General features: G+C 43.7%; 1 protein-coding gene across 2 annotated transcripts in view; it reads right to left on the bottom strand.

Moving 5' to 3' along the window:
* Positions 1 to 2861: 2861 nt before the first annotated feature.
* Positions 2862 to 27431, bottom strand: part of ADAM11 (ADAM metallopeptidase domain 11) — a 75636-nt gene continuing 51066 nt past the window's right edge. For both annotated transcript variants that reach the window (XM_083147442.1, XM_083147443.1), the window contains 16 exons: positions 22827 to 22911; positions 21144 to 21234; positions 21001 to 21052; positions 19897 to 19996; positions 16803 to 16874; positions 16510 to 16605; positions 15085 to 15165; positions 13468 to 13518; positions 12964 to 13027; positions 12077 to 12176; positions 10773 to 10892; positions 10191 to 10359; positions 9137 to 9251; positions 8541 to 8631; positions 8405 to 8422; positions 2862 to 4891 (listed from right to left, as the gene is read on the bottom strand). In XM_083147442.1, the coding sequence (XP_083003568.1) occupies positions 4876 to 4891; positions 8405 to 8422; positions 8541 to 8631; positions 9137 to 9251; positions 10191 to 10359; positions 10773 to 10892; positions 12077 to 12176; positions 12964 to 13027; positions 13468 to 13518; positions 15085 to 15165; positions 16510 to 16605; positions 16803 to 16874; positions 19897 to 19996; positions 21001 to 21052; positions 21144 to 21234; positions 22827 to 22911 (1321 nt within the window). In that variant the 3' untranslated portion in view covers positions 2862 to 4875. The remainder of the gene's footprint in view (positions 4892 to 8404; positions 8423 to 8540; positions 8632 to 9136; positions 9252 to 10190; positions 10360 to 10772; positions 10893 to 12076; positions 12177 to 12963; positions 13028 to 13467; positions 13519 to 15084; positions 15166 to 16509; positions 16606 to 16802; positions 16875 to 19896; positions 19997 to 21000; positions 21053 to 21143; positions 21235 to 22826; positions 22912 to 27431) is intronic.

The raw sequence follows: 27431 nt of genomic DNA, 5'->3' as shown, positions 1-27431 counted from the left end.
ACAAGCGCCGAGGGTCATTTTCCGCCTGTTGTACGTTTTTGAGAAATAGCATAGAAATCTGCTTTGTTACCAATTTTGTGCTGGATATATTTTGCATTGTAAGGCCAGTTGTGCCAGGACTGCATGCACCCAGCATCATTTTCCGCATGGCTACCACTGGAATGCTGGGCTGCAGGTCTCCTTATTTACTTGGGTCATAACTATGAATGTGAACATAATAACATATTTGCTTTCCCTGTGCTGTTTGACCGTCCGGGACACCGGCAGCCAATGACAGTGGAAAGCACAGTTGTCATACAATAGTTGGTACATGCTGTACAGCACACGGAGGATTGTAGATTTGTATGTAAAAAACATTACTTTCAGAAAGTTCAGCTTCAGCAGTGTAATTGAAGATCTCAGGGAATACATCCTTTGTCTCTAGGTCATATTAATTAGTAAAATGGGCAAGTAAACCTTTACACAACATTAGTTTCTGGAGACTGCAGCATTTATTTTAAGTATAATAGTGGTAATGGGCAGGGTCGTATTAAGGCTTGTAAGGAAGGGGTGCATTTAAGACAGGGGGCCTTGGGTAAAAGAGTGGGGTGTATATTAGATTGTGCATACCTCCCAACATGACCCATTCCAGGAGGGACAAAATGCATCCTATCTGGACTTCCCTCCTATAATATAATTGGCGTTATCTGTGTTCAACTATTTCTAATAAAGGAATTTTAATGCAGTTATTTGCAATCCTAAATTAAGAGGGAAGTCCAGGTAAAGAGCATTGTGTCCCTCCTGGAATAGGTCATGTTGGGAGGTATGGATTGTGTATATTAACTTTCAATCACTGAGCATATTAGATTTAACGGTACTTATGTAGTTTCACGGCGGCAGGCTATGTTTTCAGCGTAGGCTAAGCTACGTTGTCAGCACAGCCCAATGGCAGCCTAGCGTAGTCAGGGTAGTGTCCCCACAGCAGCTCTGTGTGGTGTCACCGGCAAGCCTAGTGTGCGCCTCTCACACAGCGCCTGTAACCGCCAGATCCCCTGCGCTGGCGGATGCCGTCAGAGAGGCGCTCCATCTGCCTGAGAAGCATGAGCATCTCAGACACTTGTGCGTAGTAATTCTTGCGACATGGTACGGCATCCCTGTCCGTGTCCGCTTCAGGGAGAAGGACAGGGTTAGGGGTTCGGTAGCGCGTGCGTCTCCTGCACAAAGGGGGGGGGGGGCGGGTGCAGTGCGCAAGTGCGACTCATGCACATTAAAGGACGCATTTGCCAGTGCTCCATGTTACATACTGGCAAATGCCTCTACGTGTCCTCCCGACCTGTTCAAACCCTCACTATCCACGCCAGCCCGAAGTGTGGCATGCGGGTGCGGTACGCGTCCTCCCAACCTGTTCATACCCCCACTATCCACGTCGGCATGGAGTTGATTTTATAAAGCCTGACGAGCGCAGTGAGCCACCGCGCCCGGAGCGTGGCGAGTGCAGCGAGCCCCGCGAGGGGAAGCAGATTACTTGACGTGTATTCCGTGTACGCTCGCCTCGGGCTAGGTGGCTCGCTGCGCTTGCCACACTTTATAAAATCAACTCCCCGCCGACGTGGATAGTGGGGTATGAACAGGTCGGGAAGATGCGTACGGCGTCACCTCGCAGGGCTTGCCGTGCTTCGGGCAGACGTGGATAGTTGGGGTGTTTCAGGAACACATTCACACCTGTCATTTCAGGCAGGTTAAAATGGTCAATGGTTCCCACACAATGTAATAAGCACTGGCTGGCTACGCTAACTGCGTAACGCTGACTGACTACGCTAACTGCGTAGCTGCGAACAGGCGGGAACACTACGCTGATGCTGACTACGCTGGCCGCGGGAACACTATGCTGATTCTGCCAGGGACGCTACGCTGACTACATAACTGTCGCCATGACACTACACAAGTACCGATTTAGCGAGTAGTTTTATTATGTCTGGACACTGTTTATAACTCCACTTAATTGCGACACAACTATTTTATAAAGTGCTCTTGTAGTGTAACACAGGACACTTAAAGAACCTCAAAATACACATAAGAAAAGAAAATCTACTGTATCATCTACCCTGTCACATGCAAGGACATGTATTGCATACACATTGAGACAGGAATCAGGAGAGCTAGTGATGACACTGTGCTCTCACCAGGTAGAAAGAGGGGGGGGCTGGGGCTGAGCCTCCCCCCCCCCCCCCCCCCTAATCTCGCTATGGTAATGGTGTATTGTCAAATTAAATGATGTGCTTACTTTTTTCTTAACAATGCTGCTATTTTAAGAGAGGATCACAATCTTTAGTAACCTTCTATTTTGACAGATTTTGGATTTGATTTTGCTTATAGAAGCAAAATCAAATTGAAATCAAATAGTTTTTAAGACGCCTTTGATCCGCATTCGATTTGATGTGCGCTCCAGTTTTCTCTATATCGAAAGGAAAAATAGATTCTGCAGGCAAGGAGATATCTAATTCGATCCAGTAATTTGAATGTGTACATTGTGCCTTTGGATTCGATTTTGATCTGCATAATTTCAGAACATGCAAATCTAATGCACTTTGAAATCGATATCAAATGCAAAGTGCAGATTGAATGTGAAATGGAATGGAAAGCAAAGGCCAAATCAAAAGGGCTTGGAATTGGGGAAATCAAATCGAATCAAATGGAACGTAAAATCGTTGCGCGTGTACACACCATTAGAAATCATTATATACGAAAACTGCATTTGCAGATGTAGTTTGTTGCTCCTTAATCTGTATTAAAGAAAACATCAAGTAACCTCAGCGTAAGTCTGGAAATACTATTTTCTTGCAGATAAAATGACATAGTTAACAATGTATCTCTAGACCCTGTCACAGTGAGAACATTCATTTTATTTATTGTCTTTGTAATAAAAAAAAAAAATCAATTTCATTAAGACCCCCGACCCTACTGCATCAAAATCCCATAGGATGGATGTTTTAAAAGCTGTTAAAAGTTGATCCAAACCCAGTAAGCTAATGGCAAACTCCCTTGTACCCATCAAGTGAGACATTCAACATTGCTTAGCGAAGGAATCTTTTGGTGGTCTGTGATCACCTGTCCGCATCCCAATAATAGGACAACTCGTGTGATGGCTGAATGTAACCATGGAAGGACAGTTCTTATTTGTGCACGTCCTTTGATGTTCATTTATCAGTACTCACTAATGCCAGTGTATCCATTTTACAGGTTGCCTAATAGTCTCATTTTTCTGCACAGATTTATGTTCATTCATGTTTGTGCAGACATGTCCAACACAATGTGATGTATTATATCCATGTTATATTTTGATCTTTAATGAAGCCATATCCTGATTTCATTTGTTACTTCAGTAAGCGTCGTTTTCTGAGCGCATTGTGCAGTCTTGAGTACAAACGATTTTCTGTTTACCTTGTGCTGAATCATGTTCTGTGCATATATTAGGACTGGTGAAGGCTTTGGTAGCGAGTTGATAAAAAGCTCTCAAACATCTGGTTTAAATAATAGAGACCTGTACTTGAGTGTTGTTTGAGATGCTGGAGAGGAATTTCAGTTGCTGATTATTTTTACACAAGCTTCAGTGGTACAGTATACTGGCAGGTCTTACTAGACTGAGGCAAAAATGTTCTCCAAATACACATGAGATACCAGGAGCAATATACACACAAATTCATACAGCAAACAGAGTAGCCATTTCAGTCTATGTCTCAGGGGTCTTGATTATTACATTCAAACAATATAGTAAAACAGTTTTAAACCTTTGCAAATCCAGAATGTTAAAAGTCATTTGAGCCAGGGTCTTTGTGAGCAATATTCTTGAATTTGGGGGATTTCGTCTTCCTATATATATTGGTTATATCAGCGGCTTTTGGTGGTAAATATGAGTCAGTTATCTGTCCCCCCAAAAAAATATTAAACCCCTTTTCATAGTCTTCAATTCCATTTGTTAGTGCAATTAGCATATGTAAATATTTTAGTGCCTATCTGCCTTACATTATTATTTAAAAAATATTTTCAAATATAGATATCCCTAGGCTTAAGTATATAAGATATTGGGGCCTAGTGTTAAAAAGGAACATTCTTCCTTATATCAAACATGTAGTCTGGTCTCCATTATCAATGAAATTCCCTGTTATTACCTGGAATAAAGGATATTTATGGCAGTAATAATAAAAAGTGGCCAGACTGCAGGTGCCCAAATGTGCACCAATGACAATGCTGTCTTTAAAACAGTCCCCTTAGGACCAAGATTGACTAATGGCAGTGAAGTTGCCTGCACCAAGGAGGCAGCCATTTTATGGGCTCAACCACCATTCTTGACAATGAAGCCCATCACTTTCTCTTCACAGCACTTTCTTTAATGATGTTTCTAAACATTGGTTCATCCCACAAAATGGCAGCCTCCACTTTGTGCAAGCTATTTGTACAATTTAAGGAGATTGATCCCATTTTAAGTATAAAGTGTTGTAATGTCAGTAACTGGTTTTAGTGGGTCAGCACTTGTCAATGGCAAAAGTGTATTAACGGCAGTGATGTGTTTTGAGGGGTCACTTCTTCCTAGTTAGAAATTGCTGCAGCTTTTAAGACTGATCAGTTCAATAAGGCTCCTGCAACAGGAAGCCATGATGTTGTGGTCTGTCACTGTCCTGAGGAAGAGACCATTTTATTTTATTTTTTGGAAGACAGGGAGAGTGTTCCCGTAAATATCTGTTGTAGTTTCTCTGCTGCAACTTCTCCTTTTTTTTTATCACACCCCAATTGGACCATCATCTTGTTTGTGTCATTAGAAAGGCTTAAAGGTGTCATGGGAATGATACAGAATATTGGAAAAATGATGAGAGAATGTCACAGCTGATGTCTAACCAGCTATCCACAGCCAGACCTGAAAAACAACAAGAGACAGCAGTTAATAGAAAGGGAATATATATTGAGACTTATGAATGCACTGCTAAGTGGAGTGGTGTACTTTAATCCATAACAGCCAATACTGACTCCAGGGGAGTAATATGAGGCTCAGCAGAGTAAGGGAACTATATGGTAGTTGTTTTAATAACACTCCAAGTTTTTGACCAGGAAACCAGGATACACTCAGGAGGTCATTGTAATTCATACTCATAGGTGCCGGTTCTGTGGGTGCTTGAGGGCCCGAGCATCCACAGAAACTGATGAGCACCCACCCGCTCAGCAGCAGCCCACCTGCCCGTGTCCCACTGCACTCCCCCTCCCTCATCGCTGGCACAGGTACTGTGTGGGCATTTATGTACCTGCACTGTGGGGGCATTTATGTATTTGGCACTGTGGGGGGGATTTTTGTACCTGCACTGTGTGGGCATTTATATATTTGGCACTGTGTGGGCATTTATGTATTTGGCACTGTTGCCATAATTTGAATATTGGAGACAACTGTGCTGCGTAATATAAATCAGTATTATTGGTACTCTTTACCTAGCACGGCGCCCATCGCGGGCATCGCGGCCATCAAATGCACTAAAAAACGGGTGCGACGCGATGCCCGCGATTTCCCATAGGGAACAATGTTAAAAGTGTGATTGGACGCGATTTTACTGTTCAATGCCTCAATGCCCGCGATTTTTCCATAGGAAACAATGTTAAATGGGCCACAGAGCCCAAATAGTCCCCCTGAAGTCTGAAATGGCCCCCACAATTGTTAACGCCACCCCACGATCAACGTGAACCCGAAGCGTGGCGAGCGCAGCGGTACGCGTCCTCTGACCTTTTCATACCCCCACTATCCACGTCAGCGTGGAGTTGAGAATAGAATAGTGTGGCGAGCGCAGCGAGCCACCGAGCCCGAAGCGTGGCGAGCGCAGCGAGCCCCGCGAGGGGATGCAGATACCTTCACAGGTAAATGCGTCCCTTCTCGGGCTTCACAGGTATCCGCGTCCCCTCGCCACGATTCGGGCTCGGTGGCTCGCTGCGCTCGCCACACTATTCTATTCTCAACTCCACGCCGACGTGGATAGTGGGGGTATGAAAAGGTCGGAGGACGCGTACCGCTGTGCTCGCCACGCTTCGGGTTTACGTTGATCGTGGGGTGGCGTTAACAATTGTGGGGGCCATTTCAGACTTCAGGGGGACTATTAGGGCTCTGTGGCCCATTTACCATTGTTTCCTATGGAAAAATCGCGGGCATTGAGGCATTGAACAGTAAAATCGCGTCCAATCACACTTTTAACATTGATCCCTATGGGAAATCGCGGGCATCGCGTCGCACCCGTTTTTTTAGTGCATGCAATGGCCGCGATGCCCGCGATTTTTTACCCACGATGACCGCGATGGACATCGTTCGCGCCGTTCTAGGTAAAGAGTACCGTATTATTTTGTGGCCACGCCCCTTTCCCATAAGCCACTCCCCTATATTTTTGGCTTGAGCACCCACCAGCAAAAACAAAAATCGGCACCTATGTTCATACTCCCCATTGTGAATTAGCAACGGGGAGTGACGGTGACATCATCTGTGCAAACGGACGCGGCGGCTTCAACAGTCGCTGGCCCGTTCGTGCGGAGCAATGTGGGCAGGGGGCGGCAGGCATGGGTCGCTCCCATAGGAACGCCCAGCGTTTTATGTGTATTCCCATGAAAATGCTGGGCGTTCCCATGGTAATTCAGCCTTGACGCGGGTGCCAGGGGTGGGCAGCTGATGTCCCCGGATGACAACTGCCCACCCTCTTACCGTGCAAGGGTGCCGCATATCTCAGTCACCAAAGAGTGACTTAGATTTGCGAAAGCCTTAGAAATCATTCAATAGACGGCGACCATCGAATGATTTCTGCCCTGCATGCAAGCTGCGAATGGATGTTTATGCAAAACATCAATTTGCAAGCATGCAGGGAAAATTGCTGTGCATGCGGCGGGTAGGCGTTTGTGCAGGTGACGGTCAATTGACTCGCAAAGCTGGGATATTCGCAGCTCTGTGAGTCAACCAGAATGACCCCCTCAGTCAGAGTGAAGGTGGCCATATACTGCTGCGATATCTCGCATACAGTGTATGTCCATCCGATCCCCAGGACCTTCCTGAGTAGCAGGTTTGCATGCGGTCTTTTCACATGGAATGTATTGCATGTGACCCCGTTCCCGACCACCGGGAGGGGAGCATATCCGGAGATCATATGTACAGCACATATGATCTCTCAATTTGATCTGCACAGGGCCTCACATCGGATCGGATATTAAAACACCGCCGGTTGGGCTAGTTTTCATCTACTCCATTGACTCGATCTGTGAAAACAGGCCAAATCGGACCTGTGTATGGGGGGGCCTTAAAAAGACTTCCCTGAACCCATATTAGTCTAGTCAGATTTATGAAAGTTGATTGGTTGCTGTGTGTCATAGGGCGGTATTCAATGAGCCTGATTCGCCATGTTTTTATGGCGAATTTGTGCTGTTTGGCGAATTTTGACTAAAACGGTGAATCACCCTATTCAATGACCAGATGGCCATGATTCACCGAGTAGCAATCGCTATCTTTTTATGGTGAAGTGGAATGTGACCTTTTAAAATAAAGTGTTTTGTTTTTTACATTTGGTGTCAAAAAATCAGGAATTTTATTCTGAGGAGGGGCATGCTATTTTTATTCATGTGCTGTAAGCACATGAATATATATTTAATTTAAATATAAATATATTTTTTACACAGCAGCCAGCAGGGGGCGCCGTAGCCGAGGCGCTCATTAGATATTCATATATTCACTGCACCCGATCGTTACATATGCACGATCGGGTGTAGTGAATATACCCGGTCCCCTGCTGGCACCCCCGGGGAGCCCACCTCCCCCCCACATACGCTCTGGGGCAGGCAGAGAGACTTCCATCTCCCTGCCTGCCACCGTCCTCAGGCTCCCTGCAGCGTTCACCGCAGGAGCTCATATTCGCCTGACTCGTTGAATACCGGAGCCGGCGAGGCTCCAGAACGTGGCGAATGTGCAGCGAATCCTCAACAGGATTCGCTGCACCTCGCCGGTATTCACATTGAATACCGCCCATAGAATATTGCAATGTCATCTACTGCAGCTATATATTGTAACCCGACCGCCCCCTCTTCATCCTAGTGCTCGCAAATGGAAGTCAGTTCCCACTGACTGTTACTTGTGAAGCTATTAGAAATCATTCGATACTCAGCGACCATTGAATGATTTCTCCTGCAGCGGAGACATACGAGGGGATGTGTCATTGTTACACATCCCCTCGCATGTTAACTAGGGGAACCGATGGTGGCGGGTGGTGTCTTTGGTGCTCGGTAAGCTGCAATGTTCGCAGCTTACAGAATCAGGCCCTTAGAGTGATGCCGATGGGAATGGGAGGCAGCTTGCTGGAGGGATGATGGGATGATGATGAGGATGATGGAGAACAAACTATTGTAATCCTCTGGTTTGTACCTTCCTCTCCGGATATTCCTTGCCAAAAGAAAAAAAGAAAAGGCAATTATTTCCACATCATTATAAAGACAAATAACAGCATAAAGCAAAGACTATAAATATAAAGGATCAGTAAAATTGTCAGTCTGTCACTTACTTGAAACCCCATCCAGTGCCCCCTAGTACAATGGCAGCAATGAGCACAGCCCCTGCAATGGATCCAATGATGATATTTGTGCCACTTGGACCTGGAAGGATGATGCAACTGTTACAAGAGTATACATACAGGAGGACCAGCACATTCTACCTTCTTCTGTACCCTAAGGAGAGGATTACTGTAGCGGCTTATGTGTTCCTAAAAACACCTTTGTGCATTATGTTGTATCAACCAGACATTGGTTTCCATATATAGATATAGAAAGCCCAATTTCTAGTATGGACATGTTATGGAGTTTTCTCAAAACATCAATGAATTCCCAAGATACAGAGCTGAGCACTGATCAGACAACTGTGTTATAGAGAACAAATAAAACACGGTAATAGTTCAAAAGTGAAATAATCCAAGTCAGGAAATGTATCTGAGCCCAATATCAGCTCAACATTTATTTCTAAGATGTGTGTAGAAGGCCTGGTTATAGGTAGCACCTACCAGCAACATTATCCTCCTAAGATATACCATCCAGCTGACCTAATACAAAATAGTGATCACCTTAACACACAGCCAGGGTGTTTGTAAGTGCTGAGAGCAAATACCTTTGTATTTCTCCACAGCCCCGGTGGATTTAGGTTTGGGAAGCGGATCATACACACTGCAGTCCTTGCCGGTCCAGTCTGAGTGACAAATGCATTTTCCCTCATTACTACAAACCTGAAAGCAGATAAAAGGCAGAGGTGTTTTTTTAAATTTTTGTAAAGCGTATATAAATATTTTAGTGTAGAATAATGTGTGTGTGTGTGTGTGTGTGTGGGGGGGGGGGGGGGGCGGCAGTCCCAATTTCCACAGCTACCCACTGTAACAGTATCCTCAAACTGACCAGTAGCCAATCATTTCTAAATGGTGATAGCTTAAAACCCCACCTAGGCAATGGTAACAGATTCCTTTGTGGCAATGAACTACTTGTATCAATACAAAAACCCACATCCTCTGTTCAGCAATCACATTTCCTCTCACCCTACATCTCATGCAGTGTACAGGGGAGTGGGTCTTGGAGGTAAGATCACTAGTCCTCCAGATGATCTTTGCATTCAGGAAAACATACCTAATTTCCATTTCTAAAGGAATGGAGGACAGCATGGTTGCACAGGACTGTATGAATGAAAGTACACCTGTAACTGGTTGCATGCAACCATAGCAGTTAAGTGGTTAAATGTAGATATAGTACCTATACATAGAAGTGGCAGCCATTTTGGCAGATTAATATTCTGCCTATTTATCAGTAACATCACTGCGACATGAATCACTTATTCATGTCTTCAGTCTTATCAATATTGATACATCACACAAAATTGCTGCTTGCACTGTGCATAAGTTTTCGTTTCACCTATGTTTGCAAAATTTTGCACATGACACACAAACAAATGACCAATAATACAGGGCCAGATGCACTAAGCTTCAAAAGTGATAAAATGGAGAATGATAAACAACCAGCCAATCAGCTCCTGCCTGACATTTTTCAGACACAGTCTGTGACACGGCAGGTAGGAGCTGATAGGCTGGCTGTTTATCACTCTCCATTTTATCACTTTGGAAGCTTAGTGCATCTGGCTCACAGTATTTCCATCATTCAGGGATAACTGTAGAACCTACCCCATGGTCTGAGCACACTGCTCCGCTCCCACTGCTGGGACAAGAGCTGAAGTTGAAAGCAGTAGCGGAGAGACACTTTCGATCTAGGCACATCATGTTGGGTCCACACGGTGTACCATCCTCCACGTACCCCAAACATGAGCCATCTGGTAGTATCACCTGCCCTCCTCTAAAAAGGAAGAAATACAAATCACAGGAAAGTTATTGGGCAGGGAAACAGCCCTCAGCTTAAGGGTACCAGGATTAGGAGTAACAGGAAAATGTAGGTGTGAAATATTGCTTCGGTCAATCAGGATGTTACAGGGTTACATGCATTGTTTAAGAAGCTTTTGGGAGTAAAGTAATAATTCTACACATAGGGAATTTACTACGGACCTATCTCAACCAACACTTCACATCCTCATACCAGTCTCCTGCAGAACAAAAAGACGACTTTGATTCACTATTTCCTATGATGTCATCAGCTATATTATAGCACTGAGTTCAAGGCTCTCACTTGTAGACTTTTTTCTTTAAACTTTCAATAGTATTTTATAAAAACTAAAATGTGAATAAGTAGACTTGTCTCTTCTGTCTTCATACCTGCAGTCAATGTATCTATTCTGGTGATAGAAACTCATACTAGTGATGTCACTGCTCAGTTCTCCAATCCTTGGTACTCCAGAGATGTTTGTGCATAGGAGGTAGCCACAGAGAACATCCCTATAGGTTGAGGATATAAAAAAAGGTCACATGAACAACAGTCTCGAACAGTGGTTCCCAAACTTTTTTGAATCACGGCACCCTAGAGCATCAAAATATTTTCAAGGCAACCCTAGGCCAGATGCTTCTTATCGAGAAATTCAGAAAACAAATATTAAATGAAGTGCATTGTGTATATGTCACCGTTCTCTGGTGAGGGACAGGATTTGTTCTGTTTGTCCACATATATTATGATTGGCAGCCACAAGCACTGGTTTTGCCTGATACATGGACCATAAATAATATGAATTGCTTTTGGTCCACCAATCCAAGGCACCCCTGTAAGTGTCCTAAGGCACCCCAGGGTGCCTAGGCATCCAGTTTGGGAACCACTGGTCTAGAAGATATTAAATGCAGAACATCTGTCATTCATAGCAAACAAAGATCAGATTGCTCCCACACTTTCAGAACTGGAGAAAAACAGTAGGACCAATTAGAGGCAGAAATCAAATATGCTTTTTTTTTGTAGGAGAAAAGTTGATCATTTTCCCCATAGCTGAATGTTCTGTCACAGAAGTAGATGGTTACTCTGTCTGCCTAGTTCTGTTAATGGCGCTGGCAGACTGACATGTGACCTGCTCCCCTAGATCGGACCTGGCACTGGCAGATTGCTGTGCAGGATTTGGGGGGGGGGGGGGTTTGTATTGGATTTTGCATCCAAATTGGCTCATGTGAAACTGCTCTGTGCAGAGCGCACACTTTATTTTTGCAAGCCCAACTCCCCTGGCCTGTGCAAAATCATGATGGAGGGACCCCCGCACTGCTGCCATCGGCTCAGGATGTCAATGTCCAGTTCTGGTTACCCTAACGTCAGTGGCCACACTATGTTATTTATCCCTGATTTTGAGGTAACCAGCACTGGGCTAAAAGCAGAAGTAAGCAGACAGTGTTGGCTGTTTTTATGAAAGAGATGGTTAGAAGACCAGCCAACACCGCCTGCCCATTTTAGTTTGGCAGACAACTCGGATAGTTGGATCGATCTGTTTGTGTATGTCCCAGCTTATGTAGCACTGTACAATGTCAGACAATTGTATAGAGACTATTTTTGTCCTACAGTATCACCAACATAAGAACAACCTTCTGAATAGAAAAAGTGTGGTACATATTCTCCCTAAAGATGGAAACCAATATCCATGTTCACTTACGGTTTACTGCACTGAATCCAGTTATCTCCATCTCTTCCACAATTGCCCTTTTCGGTCCCCTCAATGTTTAGTTTTTCATAACAAAACCTGTCAGATGCACCTGAAATAAAACAGAAACCGGTGTTGAGTTCATGCACTGCAGTTGTTGATAGATTATAAAAGTTCAATTCTAGAGCTTGAGAAATCAACATGTAAGAATGAGGGATGATCCTGGAAGGCTGATATGTTTTGGATTATTCACAATACAGTTTATCTTGGGCAATATGCTTATACTGCAGGCAAATGTTAGAATCTGGCTGTTAGCCCATTTAAGCCACATGTATATGTAGTCTAACTGGACAGAACAGAATGTGGCCCATACAGGCAGCAGGTCAGACCTCTAGCTCAGGTCCATTGCGCACGGGACCGCGCATCGAACCCGAGGGGGGGGCATCAAACACAATGGACTTGGGCTTTGCACACCTTGGACTATGCGTACCTTCACCTCCATTTCTCTCTCTCTCTGTACCCCTAACTTTTCCAATCTCTGACTCTCCCTACTCCCACTGGGAGCATATTTCACACGGTGATCCCAATGAATATGAAGTGGGCTGGGTTTTGTCTTTTGTAAGATGAGGATGATATAAGAGTGCCCACTCCTGATTAGGTTTCTCTAAGCTCAAACCGCCCTCTAGCTTGGTGGCAAAAAGTGTATGGCAAAGCAATGGAGGCGTATATGTGTGGGGTAGCATATAGTATGAGACATCATCCATAGCAGCCACTAAGAGCTCTAAGGGGGCAAAAGGTCGGGAATAGCACACGGGCAGGTAGATTTTGTTAAACAGTTATAAACTGAGCCTACAGCTGCGTGCTGGGATTAATGCAGCTAGCTACAGAGTAATACTCACTGTGACCCCACACAGAGTTGCACTGACGATCTCTGGTTTTACACCGGCCTCCATAACACCGACCCTGTCAAGTAACCACATGCAAAGATTGAAAAGAAAGTGATTTGCAGCTAATAGGTTATTAAATAATCTCACAATTCAACTGTTCTTGCTAGTAACCTCCTAAAAATGTCTGCCTTAGGCCTATTACTGCAATATTGTGTTTGATTCTAAATTCTTTCTGTAGAAATCCTGTGTTTGGCCATGGTAGACCCGACCCGGGTGTTGCCTGCTGAGGGATAACACCAAAAAGCTGGCACCTGCTCAGTGACAGGAGCTGGGTGCTGCACTGTTACATTACACGCAGCACCCAGATCCGGTCACCATGTAAAAACAGCCAAGTCTCCTCTATCAAAGTCCCATATAGGAGGAATGTTGTTCCTGTACCTCAGTGCTTCCGAACAAGACAAAGGCAGAGTAACATAAACAGACAGTAATAGGTATCCAAACTGACAACTCTGTCACCTGTTCATTGTCGCAGAAGTATCCATCCTGCTTGTGTACATTTGCAGGACACTGTGTAAACAAAACAAAATAGATTATCATTAATAGCCCTATGACTTTTGTGTACAGAAAAAACAAAAAAATGATATAGCTATAGATAACGAACTGTGCATAATTTGTGTATTCTCCCCATACGTGTGTGGGTTTGGCTGCAAGAGGAGCATTTGCCCCCATATTAGAAGAGAACTGATCCTCCACTCTATTCCATTATTATATATAATGAATTAAGTGGAGGATCAGGATTATGAAATGGAAACACTTGTCTTTATTTATTCCATGTTTACCTCATCCCCTTAGTCAAATAGTACCTATGGCCTGAACATCCTACTCTGACTGCTACATTCGGTACTTATGTAGTATCTGGGCTGCCGATTTCTAAATCGGGTCGGATCGGGAGATCGCATCGCATCGCATGCGACCATGCGATTCGATGCGATGCGATGCGATGACCCGATTTTTCCATAGGAATCAATGTTAAAATGGACTGAGTCCATTTTAACATGGAATTCAATGGGAAAAATGGGTCCTTTTCATACCCCTACTATCCAAGTGGGCATGGAGTTGGATATAAACCTGTGGCGAGCGTAGCGAGCCACCGAGCCCGAAGCGTGGCGAGCGAAGCGAGCCCCGCGAGGGGACGAATACCGTCCCCTCGCGGGGCTCGCTTCGCTCGCCACGCTTCGGGCTCGGTGGCTCGCTACGCTCGCCACAGGTTTATATCCAACTCCATGCCCACTTGGATAGTAGGGGTATGAAAAGGACCCATTTTTCCATAGGAATCATTTTAACATTGATTCCTATGGAAAAATCGGGTCATCGCATCCGATATCGCATCCGATATCGGATGCGATGCGATGCGATATCGCATCGCATCGCATCTGATTGTATGCCTTAACTTAAGGCATACAATCAAAAAATCGGCAGCCCAGATACTACATAAGTACCCTACATTCTCTTCACTGTTGTTTGTTTTTATCTTACTGAATGGGTGTACTTGGTTCCAATTCCATTTCATTTTCTTTAATGCACCATCCATCGGTAACCCCTACAGTGAGCGTCAGCAGCTGTGCCGGGAAGCAGAGTCCCGGGAGCCAGTGCTGCGGGCTGTAACAAAGCACTTGCCACCCCATTTAAAAGAAAGGAGGGGGTGACAGTGGTGAACGCAGGGGTACCTGCGCCCCTGTATATTGGCTTCACCCACTCTTCAAACACACACGAATCGCGTGTAGTGCAGCAGCTCCGTGAAGGTGGCGTTGATGCTTGTGATTGAGCCACAGGGCAACTAAAAGAAAGGAGGTCCTCTAAAAAAAGGTACACTGCTGACTGTAAATAATATATATATATTATATACACTGTGATCTGAATATTATCAACTAGGGATAACGGTACTTATATACCTATTTTAACAATAACAAGATACTTTGCATTTTTATTTCTGCATATATACATCTAATCCCCTTGCAGAATGGAAAGGTCCATACCAAACTCCCAGCACTTCAGATGTAGCTCAACAGCAGCAACTGGAGAGCCAGAGGGTTACTATGTGCTGCCAGTGGCAGACCGTATGTCAGCACTCACCACACCGGAGTCTCCTGGACACGTCTCTGGCACATCACATTCATTAACAGGCTCCCGACAGACCATACCTCTGGGTTCATACTGTGAATAAAACATTTAAAGATGCTGTAGTGACTTGCTGTATTTAAATGCGGTCCTAAAAAATATATTTCCTTTCACTACTGCGAAGCCCTTAACCAATGTTTGGCTGACACTACACAAAATGATACAGCCAAAATGATCACGCCATCATGTGCAATGCCCAATATCATCTGCTAACCTCGGACTGCTGACAACTAAATCCATATGTGGACATCTTCCCACTACACTAATGTGACTTAAAGTTGTTTTATAGGATGAGAAGTGCCAATAAGTCACGTCTCACCCAATCTGCCCAACAACATTAGTGATACCGTTTCTCAACACTCAGAACAAGCCACGATTGGTCCGGGCATGCCACAAAATGGCCACACTGTTTGAATTGGAAGAAAAACAGCAATGTAAAATATACTTCATAGGCAGAATAATAGGTCTTCTTATATAAACAATCCTAGAATATATAGAATATACTGTAACACCTATTTTTCCTTTATACAATACTGTGCACAATTAAATACTCTCTAGAGAGCATTACACTAACTTGACCTGACCATTTAACAGTATCATAATACAACATACCCTCCAACATGACCCATTCCATTAGGTACAAAATGCTCTGTTCCTGGACTTCCCTGCCAGTGGCAGTTACAGAGCTTGGACTCTAGCACAGTCCAGTATTCAAAGAGGGGGGTCACATCAACTGCCAGTAAGTCCAGGACAGTGATGTTTGGAGTGGCATTAGGTGTGGCTCCCCTTTTTGAATATTGGACTGTGCTGCAGGCTCACATCTGTAACTGCCACTGGCAGTGAAGTCCAGGAACAGAGCATTTTGTAACTAATGGAATGGGTCATGTTGGAGGGTATGATACAATTCCATAACATGCTCCACACAGGCATAGGATTTTATAAATACCTAGCATAACCGGATTGCTGGATGTGATAAAATAGTGTATGGTGTCCGTTTAATGTGCCCAATATGTAATGAACACTATATACATTCATGCTCCCTGGTGGCGCATGATTGGATGACGAGCGTTAAGTGAGGAATGTTGCCTGGCAATACCCTGGGACTCTGAGCCACAACACATACAGCTGCGATGCCACCAACTAAACCTCCAAACATAAGGTGGGTACAGTCATTTCTGCATCGCCCAGAAAACATTGGTATATTCATTATGTGTCCTGCACCTACGTAACAGATCACTGCACCATCACACATGTCCTGATTACTGGCTATGATCACAGTAGTAGTATTACTCACTACCCATCATCTGCTAGTGCTATATTTGTCAGTCATATGTGATTGCTAATTAGACCTAGCCATTTTGTGTTTACCAGTCTCCTTACCCGACATCGTCGGCAACATAGGCCATCACTGCACATTGCGTCATGGCTGAGGGTGCATTTTTTACAGCAGTTCCAGGCACCGGTCCGGTTACATTCCTGCAAACCACAACACAAACACTCTTACACCAATTATGTGGTGAAACCACCAACACACATTCAGCAGCAGTATTTCTTCTTTTTGTTTTTTTAAAGTAAAATGACAAGTGAAACGTAGTATTATGCCCCCTTCATGTCCAGAACTGGGTAAAATGTTTCTGATTAAAATAAAAAATATTAGTAGTTTAGGTACTCACAGCAGCTGATCCGCAGTCACATTCCTCCCCCACTTCCACAAATCCATTCCCACAGGATGGAGCATCCAACAGCTGGGAGAGGAAATGGAAAATGTATAGTGTGTAGAGAGGAGACCGCACAGTAAATACAATAAATGGTTATCAGTGCTGTTACACAGCTGTGTTTGCAGTGTGAGAGGTATCGCACTCCAGTGTGTTGCAGTGCTGCAAATATAGGCATCAATAATCCCATTGGCTAGTAACATACTATAGTAGCAAAAAGGCCCACAACCATATCTGTTGTGGGCCTTTGCTCAGTGCAAATTGTGTAGAGAATTAAAAAAAGTGCAACAGACATGTCATGGAGAAGGGGTGCCTCCAAAAAGGTACAGGATAAAATGTTAGGCTATGGCTTAGCATTCACTGTGTCTGCAATTCTGATTTGCAGCATTTAGCATAGACAATGAATGAGCTGGATTTTATTGTGGTATACAAATAATCCATGCTAAATGATTCCTGGTCCCTAACTACCTAGCTCAATCAGGGGGTAGGGTGGGTTTGGGAGGACAGGCATAAGAGATGAGGAGGGTCAGGCAAGCATGAGGTGTTCCGGATACAAGGCAAAGCAGGTACGAGTTGGAGCAAAAAGTAATCAATGGGGACCTTCATGAGTAAAGTAAATAGGAGTCAAGTCTTGGGGGGGGGGGGGGGGGTGATCGTGGCCTGAAATATCCTGCTTCTCCTGCGGCCGAGGATACAACGCCAACTTGGATGGCCCTGCTGGTGAAGCGCAGTGACCGCAATGCCTGCCAGCGCTGCAGCACACTGCTGAGTGACTACACGGCTGAGAACGGATGGTCATCCGCACTTTTGGAGGAAGTGGGGGCCGTAGCTCGGGGATCCTCCCACGGTACTGGCTGGGTGCTGCAGCTGTGGAGAGGTCGCTGCATGCCCTCCTTTGACCCTTCTCGCATCCGTGGCAGGAGCACCATATTGTGATCCCCGTTGGTGCAGAATTACCCGGAGCCTCCTGTAGTTTAAGTGGGGTGGGTAAGACAGTGCCCATGTTGTGTGTGCTCCGGATGCCATTTTGGATCCTTGTCCTCCCTGCAACCATCCAGGCTGACAAGTGTGGACGGCACCTCTAGAACTAGTCACTGTGCTTACAGCCAATTGTGTTTCTGCTACCACTATCCTCGGTACATCTGCAAATTGTGGGGTGTGCTAGCCACCCCTAAGGACTCCTCTACAGCAGCCTGCCTAATCTTCTTAATGCTTGAAATTACAACTGTATTTACTATGGACATAGTCATGGAAACAACTTTTCCAGCAAATTATCCAGGCCATATATGCCTTAGCTGACAGGCTTGTTAAAAAGATTGATGACGTCCAGGAAACAACCCTTTCCACCTCTCATGTCCCTGATAAATGTTCTCCTGGAATGGTGAAGAATATGCCTTGGTGTCCTGATCCTGTAATCCCCACACCCTGAAAATGCTTATACAGATGAATCTCTCTGGTTCTGAGGGTACTTGGTACCCTATACCCACATGCTTCGATGTTGCTATGGCTCAACTGAAACTTACTACATTTCTCCTGATTACAGTTTCACGTTTCCTCATTTCAATATTTGACTATCCTGGATTAATTCCAGTGAGTCCCCAAGAGCTTGGATATGGGTTCCCTAATGCACCTTGGTCCGTTCTTGGCAATGAAAACTGGCTAGTCTAGAATTGGATGCCACATACTAGTTTGAGTGGCCCACTCCATCTTCTGTACCTTTTTTTATTATTTTCTCATTACTATACAGTCTTATGTATATCCTGTTCGCTTCCTATATAATAGAATTAGTATGTTCTTAATTTGCCTTAAGTATTATATGCAAACTGCGTTTATATCTGCTGGGTCCCGCCTTGCTTAGTTTAAGGTCATTACTTTAATGCCCTGGTTATAATCCATACTGATTTCTATGTTATGATGCTACAAGTTAATTGCACCGTTTAGTCCATGTAATGGTTATCCTTTAATTGGGGGGAGAGGGGGGGGGGGGGGGAGAGGGAGGGATAGATTAGGTTTTCTTTGGTATAGTTTAGCTAAAACAGAGGCAGTCATATTCTGCTACTTCTCAAACTAGTTTTAGCTAAGAACCACTATCGCTTCCTGTTGTCCGTATGTATCCATCTCGTTCATGTGTAGGTAGTTAGTGTAGTACTTGAGGGATAGTTTAGGTGGTTAATGGATCCAAGTATACAGGGTGGGGGTTTTTAGGGTGAGGTTGCTTTTTTGGGGTCAATTATTTATAATTTTTTCATTTCCTTTCTGGCAGCTAACTAGGTACTATGTAAGGCAGCTTTTATTGTTGCAGCTAGTGACCGTCCATAATTTTCCATATTGCTTAATTGAATTGCTATTATGTATTTTTGCCTGAGAGGCGCCCTCGGGCATTCAAATACTGAGAAATGTCTCCTAACAATGATCCTTCTAGTGGTCTAGTACTCTTCTACTATATTTGCAATATTACGATGCATCCACTATTCCTAATATATGGTGTTGTCTGCTATGCATTTCTGTATGCTTATTTATGCTACCTATGTTACACATTTGGGGTGACTGTTTAAGTTGTAAAAAGAAACAACTCAATAAAAATGATTGAATTAAAAAAAAATAGGAGTCAAGTCTTAGCATAAGGAGAAGCAGATAGGAGACAAGGAGCCAGATGCACTAAGCTTCAAAAGTGCTAAAGTGGAGAGTGATAAATAGCCAGCCAATGAGCTCCTACCTGCCATGTCACAGACTGTGTTTGAAAAATGTCAGACAGGAGACGATTGGCTGGCTGTTTATCACTCTCCATTTTAGCACTTTTGAAGCTTAGTGCATCTGGCCCAAGGAAGGTAATATAAAGACAATGTAGGGATGGAGGACAATATAGGGTATATGTTAATTGTGATAGTTTCTGTGACAGATAGCTATAACCATATGTCAGGAGCAGGCTAACCCTGGCTCAGAATTCGCTTTCCTTATTTAACGTGAAAGGCCTAAAATACCTTCACCTTGTGAAAATTGATGTGCATTCATTATTTGAACAATAACAGATATTTTTTTTTCTTCTGTCTACCTTATGAGGTTTGTTGAACAGGCATCTACCGCCTCCATTTTGCAGGAACTGGCGGTATTCATCAGTACTGCAGCGGGAGAACTTCTGGGGGAGGTAGTAACTGAAATAAGACAAAGTAGTGTCAAGAATAATGAGCACCACAATATATCTGTACTGGAGCTTATTATGTGTGTGTATATAATTATACTGCATTCCCTTTCTCTCTGTCTTTTATCTTGACTTGTTCAGGTTAGTCATGATCTGTGTGGGTTTTTGTTTTACTGCAATTCATGAACAAGTGATGGCAAAATGTCTACTTATCAAGATGACTGACAAACAGTGGAAACCATACCCGACATTCCAGAACCATAATAAAGTCCTGTAAAGCAGGGACGGTGCTACTTGGCAGATTTATGGGTACATATTATTGCGGGATGCAGTTGAAATCCCGACCGCCGAAATCTCGGCACTTTGTCCCTCTGTGGGTGTCCACGACACCCACAGAGGGAGAAAAAATTTGTGTGCCGAGTGTAGCGATGCACCTGCAAGGGTGGGCGATCCAAGTCCCCCCCTTGTCGGGATTTTTGTGGTCAGGATTCCGGCGTCTGGATTTTGACCGCTGAGATTCCGACCGCCGGGATTTCAAACCAATCCCATTATTGCATATAGATTGCATATAGGAGGGAGGAGGTGAGTATCTGATGGCAAACACCTTCCTAGTAATTCTAACAAAGATTAACAGTAATACATTGTTTTATAGCCGCGTCTATGAAACTGTTGTTAAGAAAAGTTCTTTAAAAATATTTATTTATTAACAGTTATATATACATAGCGCTCACATATTCCACGTTTGTATTTAGGGCCTGATTCATACCTGCTCCCTAGGCTGCATACATTTTATGCTTAGTTAGATAATAACACCCCCCTGCCAAGCGAATCCGCACGCTACCATGCGAGCAGACGTGTAATCATTTGATGGTATGAAAAGTAAGCCTGTACTTTCTTATCATATGGCTGCTTTCCGCCGAATTCGGAGCGAGCGCTGACATCATGTGATGTCAGCCGCCCACCCCAAGCAGGCAGGGACACTCCTGCGTTTTGATGGGCCCGTCTTTTGTCACTTACCCAGTGTCCTCCATGATACACCCAAGCCACAGATCCGGACAGCTGCAGTCACCTAGATGAAAGAACACACATCAGTGTAATAAAGAACCACTCATGAATAATTAAATCCTAAGCAAATCCCAGATATCTGGCTGAGATCTTACCAGCAGCAGTACGCGGTTTGTTATACATCATGCCAAGGTTTTGTCCCAGACTCTGTGCCAATGTCACTGCCATGGCAGCAATGTTTCCATACTATATAGGGCAGAACACAAAAGAGGTGCTTTATAATCATATCTTCTACAAGTCACTGTGTATTGCACATTCCACACCAATTACAATTTTAACTACAATTTTTTTATTATTTTCCCCGTGTATATGTGTAATACATTATGTAATGATATAGGTCCAGATGCACTACGCTTCAAAAGTGATAAAATGGAGAGTGATAAACAGCCAGCCAATCAGCTCCTACCTGTCATGTCACAGACTGTGTTTGAAAAATGTCAGGCAGGAGCTGATTGGCTGGCTGTTTATCACTCTCTATTTTATCACTTTTAAAGCTTGGTGCATCTGGCCCATAGTTGTAACCTAATGCTGACTATACACATCCTACTACTGTATCTTTGTGTTTCAAGTTAGCAACATTGTTGTGTTTGATCATTTATTAATGGATTTACTGCCGGCCTAGACATGCCAGAGGCCAGACTGTACTGCTCATTACAATTTAGAGTTGATCATTATTTGTAACAACTAAATTGGTGACTCTGCATGTTAAGGAAGAAAAGTATCAGCACAAAAAACATGCTTCATGCTAGCAGCATCTCACTGGGGGCCAGATGTACTAAGCTTGAAAAGTGAGAGTGATAAACAACCAGCTCCTAACTTCCATGTTTCAGGCTGTGTTTGAAAAATGACAGTTACAAGCTGATTGGCCAGTTGTTTTTTACTCTCCATTTGATCACTTTTCAAAGCTTAGTAGTACATCTGGCCCTGGATCTGGTGCATCATGACGGTCTGTTTGGTGTGACTGCAGCAAAGATGAATGAGAACACATCTATATCTACTAGTTGCCGAGCAACTGACTCCCTTTTAAACATAATTACCCGGTCTCACCTTCTTAGCCAGGGGCAGATTGGCCATAGTCTTTACAGGGAAGATTCCCAGGAGGTGGACACTGTTAGTGTGCCTTAAGGACAGAGCGCAGTATACATACCCCATACATTTTTTTTTATTTGTGTGCTGATAATGCATACTCTGCTAGGTACTTTTCTGTATAATTAATGTGCAATCATTTGTTCTTAGTCTTTATTAACATGCTGTAAACTGAAAATACAATCTTGTTGATGCAATGAGAACAATGCTGGTAAGTGCAAATAAAAATACTGGCTGCTTTTGAGATCTATGCATAGAAGGGCTCATTCAGATGTGGTTGGAGTTCTTCTGACTGTGTTAGTGCAGCAGGAGGCGTCTATTACAAGTAGAAGCCTCCTGTTGCAGTAGAGATCCGACCTGCATGCCTCGGATTTCTCTACCACCATCAGTCAGCTTGCAGCAGCCATGGGGATGTGCGTGAAGCCTGTACAACAAAAAGAGATCCCTGGCCTCTTCCCTCCCCCTAAATGGCCGTGAAACTATTCCATTTACACAGGCAGAGGTTGGCGTCATCCTCCAAATGGCCACCTGTGGCCCTGCAGAATGGGTCCTGTGCATAATAATCTGTATTTTGTACGTCAGGAAGCAATTCCAACTGCACCTGAATAACCCACAGAGTAACATTATTCCTGCCCTTGGATATACAATCTGGTAACTGTCAGATAAGACTATGTAGCAGGTGTTGTACTGACCTCTATTACTCCACCACTTTTGGTCGGAGAGCATATACCACCAAAATACGCAGCTCCACTGCGGCTGCTCTTAAACGTGCGTCCTCTAAATGCAGAAAGAACAGGTATGAGTTATATGCTCTGGAGATGGGTTTAATGTGTTAGGATCATTTGAATAAAAAAAAACCCCCAAACTAAAATTATTATTAGAAATGCTTGAAATAACCAAAGTAACCCACACAGTATCGGAACGGAGGTTATTCTCTCGTCGTCTTGGTATGTATTTCCATAGCAACACAAACCTACTCTGCTACCGACTCATCTGTCAGCACATGATCAACACCACCCATCCCCTTCCATCATACCACCAGTTTGCTTTTGACTGGAATGTGTAACGAGATGAATATAGGCAAATCTTACCAAAATAGATTGCTTTACGGTTTGTCATATAAATCTACAACATAATGTAAGTAATTGCAGAATTGGGAGAATAACAAAGTATAGGGCCTACAGTATGTCAGATGCAATTGCCTTATAGTATCACAGGACACACAACAGGTGCACAGCCTGTATTCTGCATTTTCATAGCTGACTGAGGGGCAGATTTAGTAAGCCTGGTGAAGTGATAAAGTGGCCGGTGATAATGCATCAACCAATTAGCTAACTGTCACTTTTCAAACACAGGGCCAGATGCACTTAACTTCAAAAGTAATAAAATGGAGAGTGATAAACAACCACCCAATCAGATCCTGCCTGACATTTTTCAACACAAACTATGACATGGCAGGTAGGAGCCGATTGGCTGGCTTTTTATCACTCTCCATTTTATCAATTTTGAAGCTTAGTGCATCTGGCCCACTGCCTGTAACTTAAAAGCTAGGAGCAGATTGGCTGGTGCATCACTTCACCAAGCTTAATAAATCACTGCTCATATCACTCTCTCTTTTTACATGTATGGACTCCTGTTAATATGCCAAATTCTAAAATGTGCATGGATGGGGAGAAAGAAAGGAATGTTACTAATTAAATGTAACTACTAGCGTGGAAGTGGTGAGTAAACACAATACAAAAACAGCATAGGCTGCCTGCAAATGCCACCCGCTGCCCATAGCATTCCAAAATCCCCTCTGTAGCAACAGATCTTGGTTCTCTATATTGTGTACAGAATGTCCCACCAAAACAGACGGATAATGTCACAGAACAGAACAAAATGGTTTTAATGTTACACACACACATTTTCCGACATACATAAAGGATCCTTCCATATTTAATAACATTACTCTATATTTAAACACACAGCAATCCAACATGAGAATTTTCTCATGTATATCCTCAGAATTTTTTCCCCATTTTAAAGCCAATAAGTACAGTATGTTTAAAGATATACGGAAGAACTGCATTACTGGGTCAAGGATACAAAACAAAGATGACACTGAAAGTAGGTTAATGTATGAGAGTAATAGTTGAAGGGAATCCAATACGTTCCCCCACTCTCACAATTTCTGAGAACTGCAGAGGACCGATAGGCTGAGATTAGGAGATGCTTGCCTGTTCTAGCAACAATTCTTCCCGGCATAAGAATCCAGAGACGCATGGAAGTACGGATATGGATCATTAGGTCACCAGCATGTTGGTCAACAGTCATTAAGTTGACTTCATTAGGTCGACATGCGTCTAGGTCAACATGGGTTCAGTCGACAGGGTCATTAGGTCGACAGTCAAAAGTTCGACATGGGGTTTTTCACATTTTTTTATCCCGAATGTTGACACAGTCAACATGGACACTGAAAGTAGCACCACATCCGCTCACATGGCTCGCTACGCTCGGCACACTATTTTATTCTCCCAGTGGATGGTAGGGCATGAAATATCAAAAAGCCCCATGTTGACCTTTTAACTGTCGACCTAATGCTTGTGTCAACCTAACCCATGTCGACCTAATGACCTGTCAACCTAGACTCATGTTGACTTAATGACTGTCAACCAACATGCTGGTGACCCAATGACTGTATCACGGAAGTACAGTAGGGCCCCATATCTCTGCATTCATCTAATGTGGTGGGTTTTAATTGTCGATGTTTATTATTTTTGGCAAGTTTTGATCTTTCAGCTTTTTTTGACCTGATGCTTTCCACAGAAGGACATCGGGGGACATCAGTATTTATTTTGCAAACAGTATTTAAACTGTGTGTACTGTGTATTATACAGTAGTGTACGCATGTCATCTGCTTTATCAGTTGAAAAAAAATAAAGAGCCTATATTCTGCACACACACTGTACACAGACTACATTGCTGCTGCAAAGGTTATCTTGTCCGAGCAGTTAATAGGAAGCTATCTGGTCAGACGGTTGTCAGAAACCATGTGGATATTATTAATGTTTTCACTACAATGTTGATACTAGAGGTTTAACAGGTCTATTGACCCCATGTCAATTAACATTTTATTCTGAAATGTTAAACGTCTGTTAGAGTTAGGAGGGGTGTGGGTTGTTAGGTCTACACCAACTAGGTCGACAAGCATTGGGTCAACACCACTAGGTCGACAGGCAGCTAGGTCGACATGGGTCTAGGTCGACATGGGTCAAGGTCAGGCATGTCCAAACTATGGCCCTCCAGCTGTTGTGAAACTACAAGTCCCATCTTAACTTGCCACAGTTTTGCTTTTAGGGGATGCTAAAACTATGGCAAGGCATGCTGGGATGTGTAGTTTCACAACAGCTGAAGGGCCACAGTTTGGACATGCCTGGTCTAGGTCGACATGGCGTTAGGTCGACACAAGCATTAGGTCGACAGTCAAAAGGTCAACATGGGGTTTTTCACTGTTTTTTTTTTTTACCCGAATGTCGACACAGCCGACATGGGCACAGTTTGAAGTGAACCGCTTCACTCGCTATGCTTCGTGCACACTATTTTATTCTCCCACCACGCCCTAGTGGATGGTAGGGCATGAAATACCGCCTGTCGGCACGTCAGCTAAAAAAAAAAAACAGTGAAAAACCCCATGCCGACCTTTTGACTGTCGACTTAGCCATTGTCGATCTAATGCTTGTGTCGACCTAATGCTTGTGTCAACCTAGACCCTTGTCGACCCAAACCCATGTCGACCTTGTTGCCTGTTGACCTAGTTGGTGTAGACCTAATGACCGTATCCTGTTAGGAGCCACCGGGAGAACTAGGGTTAAGCTGCAGTGGGAGGCTATGGTTATGCTATGCAATAGGGTTTGTATAAAATAATCAAATGCGCCCTTCCCAGCAGCCTGTTTCCTCCCTCCTGCTAGTACAATCCTCTAGCTATGTAATATGGAGGCAAAACAGGGGGCAAAACAGGGGGTATGGATGGGGGATCACCTGTGATCCCCCATCCATACCCCCTGTTTTGCCTCCAGGCTATGGTTAAGCTCTAGGCCAATATTTAGGGTTTATGGGAATGCAGCTGAGTTGCACTGGAATTGCTGCCCACGACTGCTAGGACCCAGAGACAATGCTATAAAACAAGGCTGGGCACAAAAAAGTGACCACTAAGTGACCAGGGACATTGTGTAAACATTCTATCATGTCAATACATCATCCATGTAGATTAATGTTGATATAGACACGGTCAATATGCTGTCAAGTATGTTGTCGTGTTACAAGTCAGCATTCTCATGTCAACCTTGTTAATGTCAACATGGGAAACGCCAACATAACCACAACCGATCGGATGGTTTCGTCTTGTACAAGCTATTCCATCAACAACTGTCAAGTTAAAATCAAATAATCTAACATGGTTGTATAGGTCCAAAGTGTTCCAGGCTCTTTTCCCAGCTGAACTAACTGTTATTGTTTAATGTAGATTAGATTCTGATCCGCAGACATCCCTGGCACCAGTCACCTATATTCTCAATGGATGGAGGAAGCATTGATTTGTTATTTGTCTTAGGGCTCAAGGGACAAACAATATTAGCTGGTCACCAAATTCAGAAATGGCTTACCCCTTAAGAAACATATTGTAAAACTTTTTTACTGGTACAAGTTCTTGTATAATGTTTAATGTACAAATTCGAGATCTTTTAGTCTTCAGCATATGTTTAGTGTAGTTAAACCATGGATCAGGATCAGGAGTTGGGTTTTGGGATGAAACCATGTTGATTCAGATTAAGGAAATGGGCTAATATAGTGTAATGTGTCAGATAACATAGGGCCTTATTCTAGTTCACTCTTAAAGGCAAATTCCTTCTTAGCTGGACAAAACCATGTGCACTGCAGGGGGGCAGATGTAACATGTGCAGAGAGATTTAGCTTTGGGTGAGTTATTTTGTTTCTGTGCAGGGTAAATACTGGCTGCTTTATTTTTACACTGCAATATAGATCTCACTTTGAAGAAAAACCCCACCCAAATCTAATTCTCTCAGCACACTACATCTGCCCCACCTGCAGTGCACATGGTTTTGTCCAGCTAAGAAGGAATTTGCCTCTAAGAGTGAACTAGAATAAGGTCCATAGTGTTTCTCTTATTAGATTATATCAGAACTTTACTATTATGTGATACTTTAGTATTAATGGCCTGTAGCTGGGGCTACACGTAGTAGAAGGGTAATGGAAGATGCTGATCTGATGACAGTGACATGTTCAATGGATTATATAAT

This window comes from Crinia signifera, chromosome 6 (assembly GCF_055691185.1).
Source record: "Crinia signifera chromosome 6, ASM5569118v1, whole genome shotgun sequence".
Lineage (NCBI taxonomy): Eukaryota > Metazoa > Chordata > Amphibia > Anura > Myobatrachidae > Crinia > Crinia signifera.
Note: the sequence above shows the minus strand (reverse complement) of the source record. Positions and strands in the feature narration are given on the sequence as shown.